The following is a 12759-nucleotide window of genomic DNA, read 5'->3' as shown; positions in this document are numbered from 1 at the left end:
TACAGTAGCTGCATTCAACTGCCAGGCAGAATTTGCTGGGGGAGTCATCACAATGGTGTATTTTACACCGACTTGTAGCAGAGGCAGACTGAGTTCACTATAGTCTCCCACCCAGTGTCTGTGTTGGGAAGATGCTTTGCCCTCAGGGGGTTACAAAGTGGGGCCTGCCCGTGGCTGCTGAGAGCTTCTCCATGGACTTTGTTGCTGTCTTGATTTCAATGGATGTTTGCATTTTTTTGGTGTATAGAAAAGCCATACAGAAAAGAGTAGATGTGGGCTTACTTTGGTGTGTCCTTCATGGCCAGCTCTAATTCTTCAAGCTCCTTCTTGTAGTCTGGCCCTTGCTAAAGGTCTGTAAAAGCTCTCCTATTTATTTACTTTTAATCTACAGAATGGTCCAGCTAAATTTACTGCTCTTTCTTCAGATGGCCTGTTTGGTCCCTGTAATTTGATTTTCAGATGAGCTCATCTTCCCCTGTTATCTAAACCAAGAGCAAGAACCTGATGATAAATTCTGCAGCCTCTGTTGCTGTAATGTAACATGAGCATAACATGATTCTTCTCTCCAACAGGACATGGCTGGGAATTGGCTGTAGCTGAGAATGGTTGCCTCATTTTCTAAATTAAGATTAAAGACTTAGTTTGAGAAAATTAGTGTCTGCCTCTTAACAACAACTAACACATTTTATTTGGTGAGTTCCCTCTGCCAGCATCAGTGCTGCATCATGCAGAGGGAGGGAGCAGCCAGCCAGCCAGCCAGGTCCCACAGAAAGATTTCTGTTTGTGATCACTCTGTATTGAGTGAGGACTTGGCTTTGTGGGGGTTTCTAATATTGCATGCAATGTCCTGAAAAGCGTAAGATTTGCCTGGGTGAAGCAGTTGATTGGTGGGTAGCTGTCCATTTGTATTCTGCCACTAGCAGTGCACTCTTGCTCTGTATGTTTTTTTACTGTGTGCCTAAAACCACAGTCCGTGGAAATGCTTTCTTTTACCATCAGCAGGTGTAGCAACACTCATAACATATTTTCAAATCTTTCTAGCACCTAAGTATTGATGCAACCACCAGAGAATTGCAAAAACAGGGAGAGAGACTGGCTGAATGCTGAGGGTGCCCCAGCTTTCTGTGGGCATCAGTGGCCTTCTATGCTTTTGCACGTTATACATGATATAACAAAGACAAATAGCAAAGTCATCAGTGGGTAAACAGCAAAAGAGCCTTTGGGTGAAGGCCATGTCTTTGCCCTGCTCAGGACATTTTCATGATCAGTTCAAGCAGAAATTGTGAGGAGCATTTCAAATTGTTTGGCAGTCATACAAATTGAACAGTACTGTGCTAATGAAGTCCACAAACTGTTAAATAAACTGACCACTTTCTCAATTTCTCCAGGAACCAGATTATAATTACAGAGCAGAAGTAAAAAAACTCATTCCCCACTTGAAGTATTTGGACAGAATACCAGCAAGCCAGACTGATCACCTTCCTTCCAAGAAGATGCATGAGGATTCTCTAATCATCAAGGAATCCATCAAGGAAGGTGGTTTAGCCAGAGACATTTCATGGTTAGGTATGACAGGTTTCCTGCTGGGGTTCATTTTTCAAGTTATGATGTGTAAAAAAAGAAAGATGAAGAGCAAGCCAACCTTTTTAAAGCCAATCTTTACTTACAGTAAAGGGACAAAGGATGTAGTCTTCTTCACTTGGGAAGTAAAAAATCTGTAATTCAGCAGTTAACAGTGCAGATTTAAATGGAAATTTGTCCTAATCTGGGAATCAAGATCAAAAAATGCAGACAACTTCTAGAGCATCAAGCAAATCCAGCAGTAGCTGGGAGTCTGTACTTAGGGCTCATTCTGCTTGATGGGAAAAAGCAAAGCTTGGAAAGGAATGTTTCAACAACAGCTGTTCACAGCTCTTTCCATGGTAATAGTCAATCCTGTGTAGCATGGATGTAGTAGAATTTCCAATTCCAATTTAATAATAGGAAAGTCAATTTGATTACCACCCTTCAGTGGTAGCAACATCTCAGGAAGATTGCATGGTCTTGTAAGAAATCTGTTCCACTTTCTTTGTTACTATGATTAAGTTCATTACATTCATTAGTAGAGAATAAATGGTTTGAAAGTAAATCTGTTGTCCCCTTGCCTGTAGCCTTGGTAATAGTTTGGATGTCCATGCTTTTATGTGTCATGCTACATGCACTTTACCACATACTATTAAATATTGCAAAGTATTTCCTATAACTGCTCCTGTTGCTTCCCATTAGTGTGAGCAATGCAGTTGGCTTCCCAGCCCCCTCCCCAAGTTGTGGTTTGCCTGCCAACTGTAGTCCATTAAAAATTTAGTTTGTTTTGGAATAAGTACGTACATTTGTCATTTATTTAATCCCTACGGGTCCAAATCATTAGTTGTAATAGTAGTCATGGTAGGGAAAAAATCCATTAAAACCTGATCCCTCAGTGAACCTGCTTTAGCAACATCACCTGAGGTTCAGAAAACCAGTTAACAAAATTTGCTGACAGAAACAGTAGGGGCAGAGCACAAAATTGTGAATTCACGTGATTTCGTAGTGTAACCAGACTTATATTCTTGCCTGCAGCTCTAAACCAATAAGTTCATATGGTCAGGTTCAGACATCCCAGTACTTTTTCCCTTCCAGTAGCAACGTTGGTTTGGGTACTTTTCATGTGCTGTGTGTTTCATGGGTTCCTATTAACAGCAGAGCCCAAGATACATTAAAGGTCCCTAATACTCAGCTTTTAAGGAAATGGCCATATTATTACAGAGCTGATTCCTCACTTTGGAGCTGGTAGATGCTCAACAGTTTACAAAGCACGTTATTCATCTGGGCACTGAAATGAAATTCTCTCTCCTGTGGATGGTTGGCTGCATATGCTGCTCTTAGAGCTGTGCTGTGCTCCCAGGACAGCCAGCAGTCGAGCAGGTAAGGCTCTGTCTAAGAGGACAAGGCTCTGTCTGCCTTTGCTAGTTTTTGTATAAACCTTCCTGCCCTGTAGCATTACAAAAACAATTTTCACCTTTCTTTCTGTGGTAGAAAAGTATCTGTCCCTGGGGCAGTACTGGAAAAATCTATCACTGCCATTCCCAGATTTCTGTAACTCCTGGTACACAGTTTCCCCTGTTTGACTGATAGCTCTGGTCGGGTGTCCATCACCATCTGCATTGTGCCGGGGCATTTAAGCAATGTATTTTAAGACAGGGGCCTAGGCTGTGCCTGTGGCAAGTCTGCAGTGGTTCCCCTTTGGGCAGGTGGGCAGCAAATGAGAGGCAGCTTACACTTATTCTGGGCATGCAGGCAGGGAAAGTAGCAGAGCCGTGGATGCATCCAGGCTCACCTGTGAGACAATCAGAGGTGGGTGGTGAGCACAGAGCAGTTCCTGACCCATAACCCCAGCTGTCTGTCTCTGGTCCCCAGGAGCAAGAGAAGGGTGGGAAGGGATATCAGTTTAGTTAGGGATCCCCAGATTCTGCCATGACTGTGCAGCACAGGAAGACCTCTGTCTCTAGGCTGGACCCATTCCAGCATGTTTCTTGTAGCTGCTGTTACATATTCTTCTGTCCCTCTAGCTCCAGGTGTGCAGCAGCAATCACGATATTGGCAAGGTACAGTGATGGTGTGGCTTGAAGCCTTGCACAACTGTGCTCACACTAACAAAATCTCTCTTCTAGATCCTTATCTTGGGGCAGTAGCAAAGCAGTCTGGATGTGGCTCAAAACCCCCAACAGCTTCCAGACCTGGAAATGCACAGTGTTCTGCTAACATAGGGACGTGTAGTGGTGCCAGCCTCTTGTCCAGTAGCTGTCCTCTTCCACATCCTGCTGTTTTTCCTGATAAGCTGTTCACAGAAGATGACTCCAGTGATTTGACACATGGTAATGTACATTTTTTAATCCTGTTCTTTCCCACACCTCCACCTCCTTCTGAATGTTATTACTGATGAAAGCCAGGGTGCTTTGAATACCACCCACCCATGCCACTGCTAATCAGGTTCAGCATATGTTTTCTTCCATAAGACTCACCTGCTCTAGCATAGGCTTTCCTTTATTTCCCCCTGCAGCAGAAGGTGCAAGTCGCCTGGGCTGCCCACTCCTCAGCCCCTCGCCCCCATGCACCGTGTGCTGCTGTCCCTTTTCCCAGCCCCGTACTGCAATGGTGCTCCCCTGCTGGTGCTGCCTTTCAGACCTCATTGCAGCTGTCCTGCTTGAGTGACGGCACATCCTGTTCAGCCACAGGAATGTGGTCCAAGGTAGTCCCCTAGAAAGGTGTTGTGATGCACCTTTACTCCCCCCTGGATCATGTGCTCAGACTGTGTGTGCTGTAGTGTCATACTGCAGCAGCATCGCTGCTGTCAATGAGCACTTTGGTTTGGGTTTCCAGAGGTTGGTCCCTCAGCAAGAGGAGTCAGTTCCTTAACTTCACATCTCGATCTACAGGCTAGCCCAAAACACAGGTCTACCACTGCCCTTCTCACCCTAGTCACTTGGAAATACTACCCATCCTTCCCTGACTCCTGAAAACACCTTGACAGTGTAACTCCACCAGCCCACGGAGTGCAGATTAGATAGGAAGATGGTGTTTGTTTCCAGGCATTGTGGGCTGCTTTTCTCAGATGCCAATCTCTCCTCAGTTCCCTGCCTTTAGGTAGGACTCAGGATGATGGATTAGATGAAGCAATGCAGAGTCAACAGCTGAGTGCACATTTGGAAATGTACATGGAAACCAAGTACAGCTTGTCAGGGAATGAGACTGTAATTTTACATGCACTTTTAGGCAGCTAACACTTCTGATAGTTTCACTGTTCACTGCTTCTTCTTTTCACCCAGTGTTCACTGCTTCTTCTGACCCTTAGCTGCCTTACCTTGTTAATCTGATTTTGATCTAGATCCAGCAAAACAAATAAAAAAGAACCCCAAAAAATCATATTTTGCTTTAATCCAGATTTGTTCCCTGATCTGACTTAGCACGTGTCCACACAAATATTTGCACCAGCACAACTAAGGAGACAGGGCAGGAGCAGAAGAAGACAGATTCTGATGGAAAGAGAGAAACTGCCTCTTAGCAGTGGCAGGCCATGCCAGGTGATACTGTGAACCTATACCATGAAATACTACAACTTCCTGTCTGTGGGAAATTATATGGACTGGCTTCAAAGACAGCACTGTTTGTTAAATGCTGGAGTAAAATGTTTTCTTTTTTCCTCTTTTTCTTAGGACTCCGTCAAGTTATATGTGGGAACCCCGCCAAGGCCCTTCGAGAAAGGAGGCAAAAGCTAGGTGTATGTTTTTTTGTACACTTCATATTCCTGCATGGTGACCCCCATAACTCCTGGGATAAACTGAACTCCCACTGTGGCTTGTGGCAGCTCCCTCTCTTCTGTAGCCCAAGAACCCCCAACATGCAGTTGTTGCCTTTGGGGAGGACAGAGGGTCTCTGGCCATGATGTTGCATGTGCCCATGTGTTAGCAGCAGTGGACTATCAGCTGCAAGGGAACACGTGAAAATCACAGATCAGCTGCTGGGGGCAGACTTCCTATCATCCTGCAATGAGCAAGTACAAGGCCGGATTGCAAAATTTGATGGTATTTCTACAACAGCTATTAAGAAAAAGAGTTTTTTCAGCAGTGTTTCTTTGATGTTGGCATAAACAGTTAGTTTGCTAATACTGCAAGGTCATTCCTATTGACTAAACAAACACAAAGCCAAAGTTTGTTCCTCTTGGCAGTGGGGTGGTACCCCTGCCCTGCGGGTTAGCCTGCTCATTTCAGCAGTAATTTAGTAAGAGGATACCCATGTGTGTAAAGGGGAGCAGCCTGGCTTGTCATGGTCAGCTTTTGTGGGCTCTCAGGTTCAACACAGCACAGCTGCACATGTGTGGGTTTAAACAGGTTGTGGTAAATCAGGGAGATGCACAGGATGCTGACTTAATGCTGACAACAGATGTTAAAGAACTGCAGGGGAAAACATATGTATCACCCTTGTCCTTCTGCTGCCACTGCCTCAGTATAGGAAGCTTTTCTGAAACAAATTTGAACCTTATAGTGAATTACTGTGTGCTGAAAACTAGGATGTGGAATGAGATTGTGGTCATATACTGCGTGATGCAGTTCCTGTGGTACTGCTCTTATTATGCCTATTGGTATAGGTACTATAGCCTTATATCCAGTGAAATATAAATGAACAATTTTTTAACTGCTACCCTGGGTTCCTCAGGCTGTAACAGCACATGACTGGGGAGTGGGACTTCTTAAAACTGAGGAGTTAGAAAATGGTGAGGGGTGATCTAAAAATTCAGAAACAGCAGTGGGCTTTGATGCATTCTAAAATCCACATCTAGAAACGGAGCTGGGAAGAGTTCCGAGGGATATCCAGATAACTTCTGCCATTTCCGCAGCCACCTGCTGTGAGCCCTTTGAAACCGTCTGGCCTGCCGACAGAAAACCTTTGTGGCTCTGGAGGAGGAAGAGATCTGCACCAGGAAAAGGTGTCCCCCGACCAGACAGCATGGGCGGAGCAGCACAAGAGGTGAGACCGCAGGGGAAATCTTGCCGTTCATTAAATAAACTGTGCATTCATTTTCTGCTGCAAAATTAAAATCAGCGCTTTGGCCACCTGGTGGCGGTTTCGAGGGATAGTCTCGGCCTCCTGCTTTCCTGTCCCTGCTTTGGGCGGCAATCCTCCTGCCTGGAGCATCTGCGGGATGGCAAGGAAGAAGAATCCTCTACCTTCTCTCTGAAGCACAGGCAGGATGGGCTCACCTCCTTAGCAAGAGAAGGAAATTACTTTTCATAACTGGTGAGCCGTTCTTGGCCCTGACCGTGTCTACTTCAGACAGTAAAAGAGCTGAAAGGGGATGAGGTTTTCTGCAAGCAGCACATTGGCCTAAGCAAACAAAAGGCTGAAAGACAAATACCACCTTGCTGAGATCTTATAGATCTCACAGACAGGTAATGGTTATTTTGGAAGTAAAAATAGTTTTATTTCTCTGCGCTTACTTCACTGGGTAGAATTTTAAATCCACTCCACTTCACCTGATAAAGACACTTGAGATAATCACACACAGGCATCTTTGATGGCTGATCCAATTAAAATTATTTTTCATATCTCCGGGAAGGTGTGAAATAACAGTGGGTAACTAAATCCACTGCCTGGGTGTTTGCCTGAGTGGCCGTGCCAAGCTGCACTTGACCACACTCAAAAGCTAATTAGTGGTGTGATCCTTGGTGTTGTCCAGGTGCCTGCAAACAGGTCTGCAAGAACAAACCAGCCAAGCATTGAAGGTGACTGAGGGTGAAGACTGGAGCCTGACTGACAGCTCACAGGGTGAGTTGAGGGAGGCCTGTGATGAGGAGCTCATTGAAAGGATTTCACTTGAGCCTTCTTCCCACTCCAGTTTCTCCCACTCTTCCTCAGGTACTGGACCTAAACCCCTGGGGGAGGGTTGGCATTGGGCACTAAGTGCTGTTTGTAATAGGTGCATTGGTAACCCCAGTGTTTTATGAGATCTGGCATCTGTGCCCTAGAGCAGCAATTGGAAAATGCCATTGCAGAGCCAGACCCTAAGCAATCCATTCCAGTTTTTAAGCAGAGATATTTCAGCAGGAGTATGTAGAATTAAGAGGAGCAAAGGTGATCTCACACTAGCTTAACCTCAAGTCTAGCAGAAGGACACGTCTCTGTCTTTTACCTTGTGTCACTAATTTATGGCAGTGCCAGGTGAGTCTAAAACTCTGTCATTCCTACTGAGCTGTATTTGAACCCAGTTGGCACTGATGTACATAATGGCTGAGCTAATGACTAAGGTTTAACTGAGCAACTGGGAATTCTGGAAAGATATGCAACAAAAAGGATGCATTCAATAAAGGGTTTAAAAATGGAACATGATCTTCTACTCAGGAATAAAGCCAAAGGCTTCTCTGAAATTGCATTTACATGAATGAAAGCAGAATTCCCACTCTTCACTACTTGTTGAATATTGTCTTTAAGAATATTAAAAACATTAATAATGGTTATTCCAAATACATGTCAAATAGAGGACATTACATAATTACATCTTCAATCTCTTTTCCATTGTTAATAATAGCAACTCTTTTTTTTTCCTCAATAAATAAAAGTATGTGTGTTTTCATTTTACATTTCTTTAAAGGGCAAAAATGGATCTACTAAAATTTGTAAAAATATAGTATATTTTGGGAAAAAATAATGGAAATATCATGAAACTTTTTGAAGTCTCTGTGTATATTAACAGTCCTATAAACAATATCTCCCTAACAAGGATGAAAGCTGCCTGGAAAAATCTACAGGAATGGCCTATTGTCCAGTGACCGCAGAAGTCTTAGATTATGATCTCATGGTCTCTTTAGATTTAATCTGATCTTTTTCAGATTTTTATTATTTTTTTACATTGAGTATGTTGGTCTCATTTATATTATATTTGTATATTAAGAAGATAGTGTCATAAACTCCTCACAGTGTACCAGTGTCATGCCCTTTGGCACTGTGAAAGTCAATGGTTGGACATGCATCTGTCCAGCCTCTAACTAAATCTGCTGGGAGATGATGGAGTGGTTTGAAATCTCAAATTTTCTAAGGTGGCAGGGGGGACTGACCCAGATCCTAAATCACACCCAGAAATGTGGCCAGTCCAATATAAATTTCTCACAGAAGAACTTGTTGCTGGAAGCAGTCCTTCTGACCAGAAAAGGACAAGTCATCTGAGCAAAGCCACTCTTACATAAAAACGTTTGCAGCATCAGATCCATATAAACTGCATTTTTTGGAAGGCCTTGAATGTTATTTCAGGCTCTTGAGTCAGACATACCAGTCTCTCAGAGTGGCTATACTTAAAAACAAACATGAAGTTTAGACATTTTAAAAGCATATAGAATGATACAAACTGTTCCATGGAAACTTTTTATCAGCTTTACCTAGGCAGTAAAATACATGCCCATCAATTGGGAGCCACAAAGATGAACTTTCTAGGCCTGAGTTTTGGTGGCAAATTCTTTAGATTATGTTGCTGCCCTGGACCCTGCACATCAGGCACTTACATACAGTTGGTTCTTTTATAGACAAGAGCAATTGGATCCCTGCTATTTATAGAATGGTTGGTTCTTTCAATAGACAAGAGCAATCAGATCCCTGCTATTTATAGAATGGTTCTAAGCATGTGTGCCTGCTTGTTATATTTATAAGTCAGCAGCAAGTTTTTTCTTCTCTGTGTGCTGCACATATTACATGGAGAGAATTACATGGCTGAAACACGAACAGCCAGGATGTAGCCCTGCATGCAGTCCAGTATTTTCCCCAGCAGTCAGGCACTTATTAGGAGATTCCGTGATCTCTGCCTCTGATTTAAAAAGTGGATCCACTCATCTGTGCTTATTCCTGTGCCTTGCACTTCAGATCACTGGAAGGAGTCATAAGGTATTTAGAACAAGTCAGTGCAAACACAGGCAGGGAATGACGCAGGTGTGATCCTGCCTGAGAACAGGAGGGTGGGTGAGCTCGTGTGTCCCCCTTGAGCTCTGCCTGTGAACTGTTCCATGCTTGGCACATCACCAGCAGCGCTGGCAGGGAGGCTGGCAGTGAACCCAAAGCAACTATCAGAGGAAGCAATTCAACATGCCCAACACTGGGACACATCTGCCCACCCAGCTCCATCACCCAGTGTCTCCAAAACCTTTCACTCCCTGGGTTAGTCATTTAGCAGTCAGATGAGCTGTTAAATCACTGTGCTTTCCACTCTGTTTCAGGTTCATCACAGGCTCAGGAGGGTGCAGTGTTCTCCAACACAAAACGGTATCTAATTCCATCCCCTCCAAAAAACCCTTCACCTGCCTCTGCAATGGATGTTGCAACAAGACCCTGGAAAACAAGGAACCACAGAGGCCTAAAAATACCCACCCAAGAGGAGTACAGGCAGTGTACACAGCAATGCCAGTCAAAGGCTCATCAAGAGAATTCAGCCCAGCCTCTGGACAAAGAACCTGCTCTCCTGGGCCTGCACAGCCTGCCCACTGCCTCTGGATCCCAAAGGCAGCACCAGCCTCTTGGCTGCAGCAGCCAGAAAAGGCCTGTTCTAGGACCAGCAGCTGTTGGGTCATCAAGGATCAGGTATGTGCACTGCAGTGTATCTGGGGAAAATGGAAAGGACTTCATGGCAGGAAAAAGCAGATTTCTCTGTTGTCTCTGGGGTCTCCTGCTTGTTCTGTAGAAAGAATTCCATTTATTTGTACTGGCATTTACCTTTGACTGTCTAAAGCTAAATGAAACATTTTCCCATGTTCCTTATAGCTTGAGTGCTGTACATTTTGTATTTTCTTGAATAATAGCCCAGAAATTTGCTGTGTTCTTATTGCTCCATTCTCATGTTCTCCACCCAGAGCCAATGCTGTGTCTGTTGCAAAGATCTTGTGGCACTTGTTCAAGATCCTCCTCCAGCAAACCCCAGCACAAGTTCCTGACATCCCACTTGGGTTTTCTCCCTGACACGAGTTCATGTTAGAATGAGCTCTGGAAAATAAAGTAGGCATTAGAGAAGTGTCACATGCACCAAAACATGGTTATTTCTGAACCTGTTTGCTGTAAGTTTAGCATCATGTTGTTGCTTCTTTGAAGAAATACAACTGAGGGCTTGTGACATGACAGCTTGTGTTTGAAGCTGATGTAGTCACTTTGGAGTCAGCATAGGCAGAGAGCACGTGCCTTATGTGGGAAGCTTGTGTGCCTGGGCTTCTCCCAGGCCTGGCAGCTTTTGGTTCAGTTTTCAGAGCAGGTGAGGAGAATGCAGATACCTAAATCCAGAGTGCAGTCTCACCACAGAGTTTTTCTCTTTTCCTCAGGCCCCTCATGGATGAGAGCCCTTCTAAAGAGATCAACCACCAGTGTCCAGCTGCCCGCTCATCCACAAAAGCCTCCCAGAGGTTTAGGCCAATGAATTCTGCTTGGCCTCTGACTGCCAGATCCCTTCTGCAGTCATTGCCCAAAAAGTCCACTGCCACAAAAACATCCCAGAACAGAAGTCCTCAGTCCTAGAAGATACCCAGTTACCAGCATGTGTTGGAGCCATGTACACAGTGCAGCCATGAAGGATCAATGCTATCTTGCAGCTTCTTCTGCAAGCTAAACACAGAGCTGTACAAATAGAGCAGTTCAAACAAATGACGTGATTTGCCTCAATTCAGGATACAGCTGGTCCAGAAATATTTTAAGAGCAACCACTGATCAACCAATGAGATAATTAACCTCTTATTACAGAAAAATGTGGTTATTTTTGCAAGCTTCACACACTAAAAAAGAATAAATCCTATCATACTTCCTCTCATCCACACTATGCCCATCTCTGTGAGTCAGGCAGGGACACTGAACAAAGCAGAGCATGGAGCCTGCTGTTTGTGGAGTGGGCTGGAGGTGACCTACCAGCAGGCGTGCAATGTGTCTTTTGCAGCCCTGGATGTTTGACATGTGAGGGCCAAAACCAAGGGCTTGAGAGGAAGTGTTCTTTGTAGAGCACGTTCTAAGGGAGGGTGGGTTGCTTGAGGAAGAGCCCAGGAAGGCTGGATGGTTTCAGAATTTATGCCCCCACAGGAGCTCACCCCATGCACAGGCAATGGAGGTTCTTGTAGGCTGTGGGTGCGAATGCTGAACAAGTGGCTTATCCCAATATTAACGTTTGTTTGCTCCATAGCTACCTGGAAGATTTGTCTCGCTTCCTCTGAGTAGAGATTGCGTTCCAGAATTTCTCTAGCAGAGCTGACCTCTGTCCCCAGGTGTCAGAGCATCCTTTGCATGTGCCTTCCACCTCCATCTCACTTCTAGCTTTTTCTGATCAAATAGACTTTCCAACTTTTATAATTGGATAATTTTAAGTGATGATGCCACAAAGCAGGGAAGTAAGGGAATAATCTCTTGTTTTTTCAATAGGGCATTTGTTTTATGTTCGGGTGAGATTCACATTATCTGTTTTAGTGACTGCAGTCTGTGAGAGGCTGTTCCAAATGACTGTGCCTTACAACTTAATTAATGTTGCAGTCTGAAACCAAGCATCATCACATTTTTTCCAGTTTATATTACTATGTTAGATTATATTTTTAAATCAGTTTATAAAACAGTAATTACATGATGAATTAATGAATTGGTTTATGTTTCCTTTCTGCTGGCCATCTTAAATTAGAGAAGCAGAATAATAGACAAAGAAATAAAACTTCTTTTTGTCACAGTGCTCCTTGCACTGGAGTCTGGAGCTTGAAGCAAGTTTGCCCAGTTTTGTTGTATCCTAGCAGAAACCATCCATCAAAAATAATTTAAAACTGTGTGGTATGTTATTCTATGTGATATTATGGATGCAGGCAGGATTTCACCTAGCAACAGTGCCTGTGTCCTTCAATAGGCTCCTAAATTTGACTTTTTGCCAGTGTCATTGACCATACCATCAAAAAAAAAAAAAAAAAAGAGAAAAAGAAAGCTAGCCTTGTAAAAGAAAGAAGACACTGACAGCAGTGAATCTTCTCTATATCCAGGGTTGTACCAGGGGGTGGTGGGTAGGACTGTCTTCTCCAGATATTCAGACCCTCCTTCTCAATTGACATCTTTCATTTCAAAGGGGTGGAGGGAAAAAGAAGGATCAGTGGGTGTGTAAACTGGGCCTTGACATGAGCATCTGCAGAGACAAACTCTGGGTACAGATTCATCTTGCAGCAAACTCCACTTGGCTCTGTATGTGCACAGAGCAAGAAGCTT

General features: G+C 44.0%; 1 protein-coding gene across 12 annotated transcripts in view; it reads left to right on the top strand.

Annotated features, from left to right (window-relative positions):
- LRRC56 (leucine rich repeat containing 56) overlaps window positions 1-12328 on the top strand; it is a 78404-nt gene extending 66076 nt beyond the window's left edge. For all 12 annotated transcript variants that reach the window (XM_069017055.1, XM_069017054.1, XM_069017057.1 and 9 more), the window contains 7 exons: window positions 1389-1566; window positions 3690-3893; window positions 5232-5296; window positions 6413-6543; window positions 7253-7341; window positions 9774-10134; window positions 10863-12328. In XM_069017055.1, the coding sequence (XP_068873156.1) occupies window positions 1389-1566; window positions 3690-3893; window positions 5232-5296; window positions 6413-6543; window positions 7253-7341; window positions 9774-10134; window positions 10863-11055 (1221 nt within the window). In that variant the 3' untranslated portion in view covers window positions 11056-12328. The remainder of the gene's footprint in view (window positions 1-1388; window positions 1567-3689; window positions 3894-5231; window positions 5297-6412; window positions 6544-7252; window positions 7342-9773; window positions 10135-10862) is intronic.
- Window positions 12329-12759: the final 431 nt, after the last annotated feature.

Source organism: Aphelocoma coerulescens, chromosome 5, assembly GCF_041296385.1.
Source record: "Aphelocoma coerulescens isolate FSJ_1873_10779 chromosome 5, UR_Acoe_1.0, whole genome shotgun sequence".
Taxonomy (NCBI): Eukaryota; Metazoa; Chordata; class Aves; order Passeriformes; family Corvidae; genus Aphelocoma; species Aphelocoma coerulescens.
Note: the sequence above shows the minus strand (reverse complement) of the source record. Positions and strands in the feature narration are given on the sequence as shown.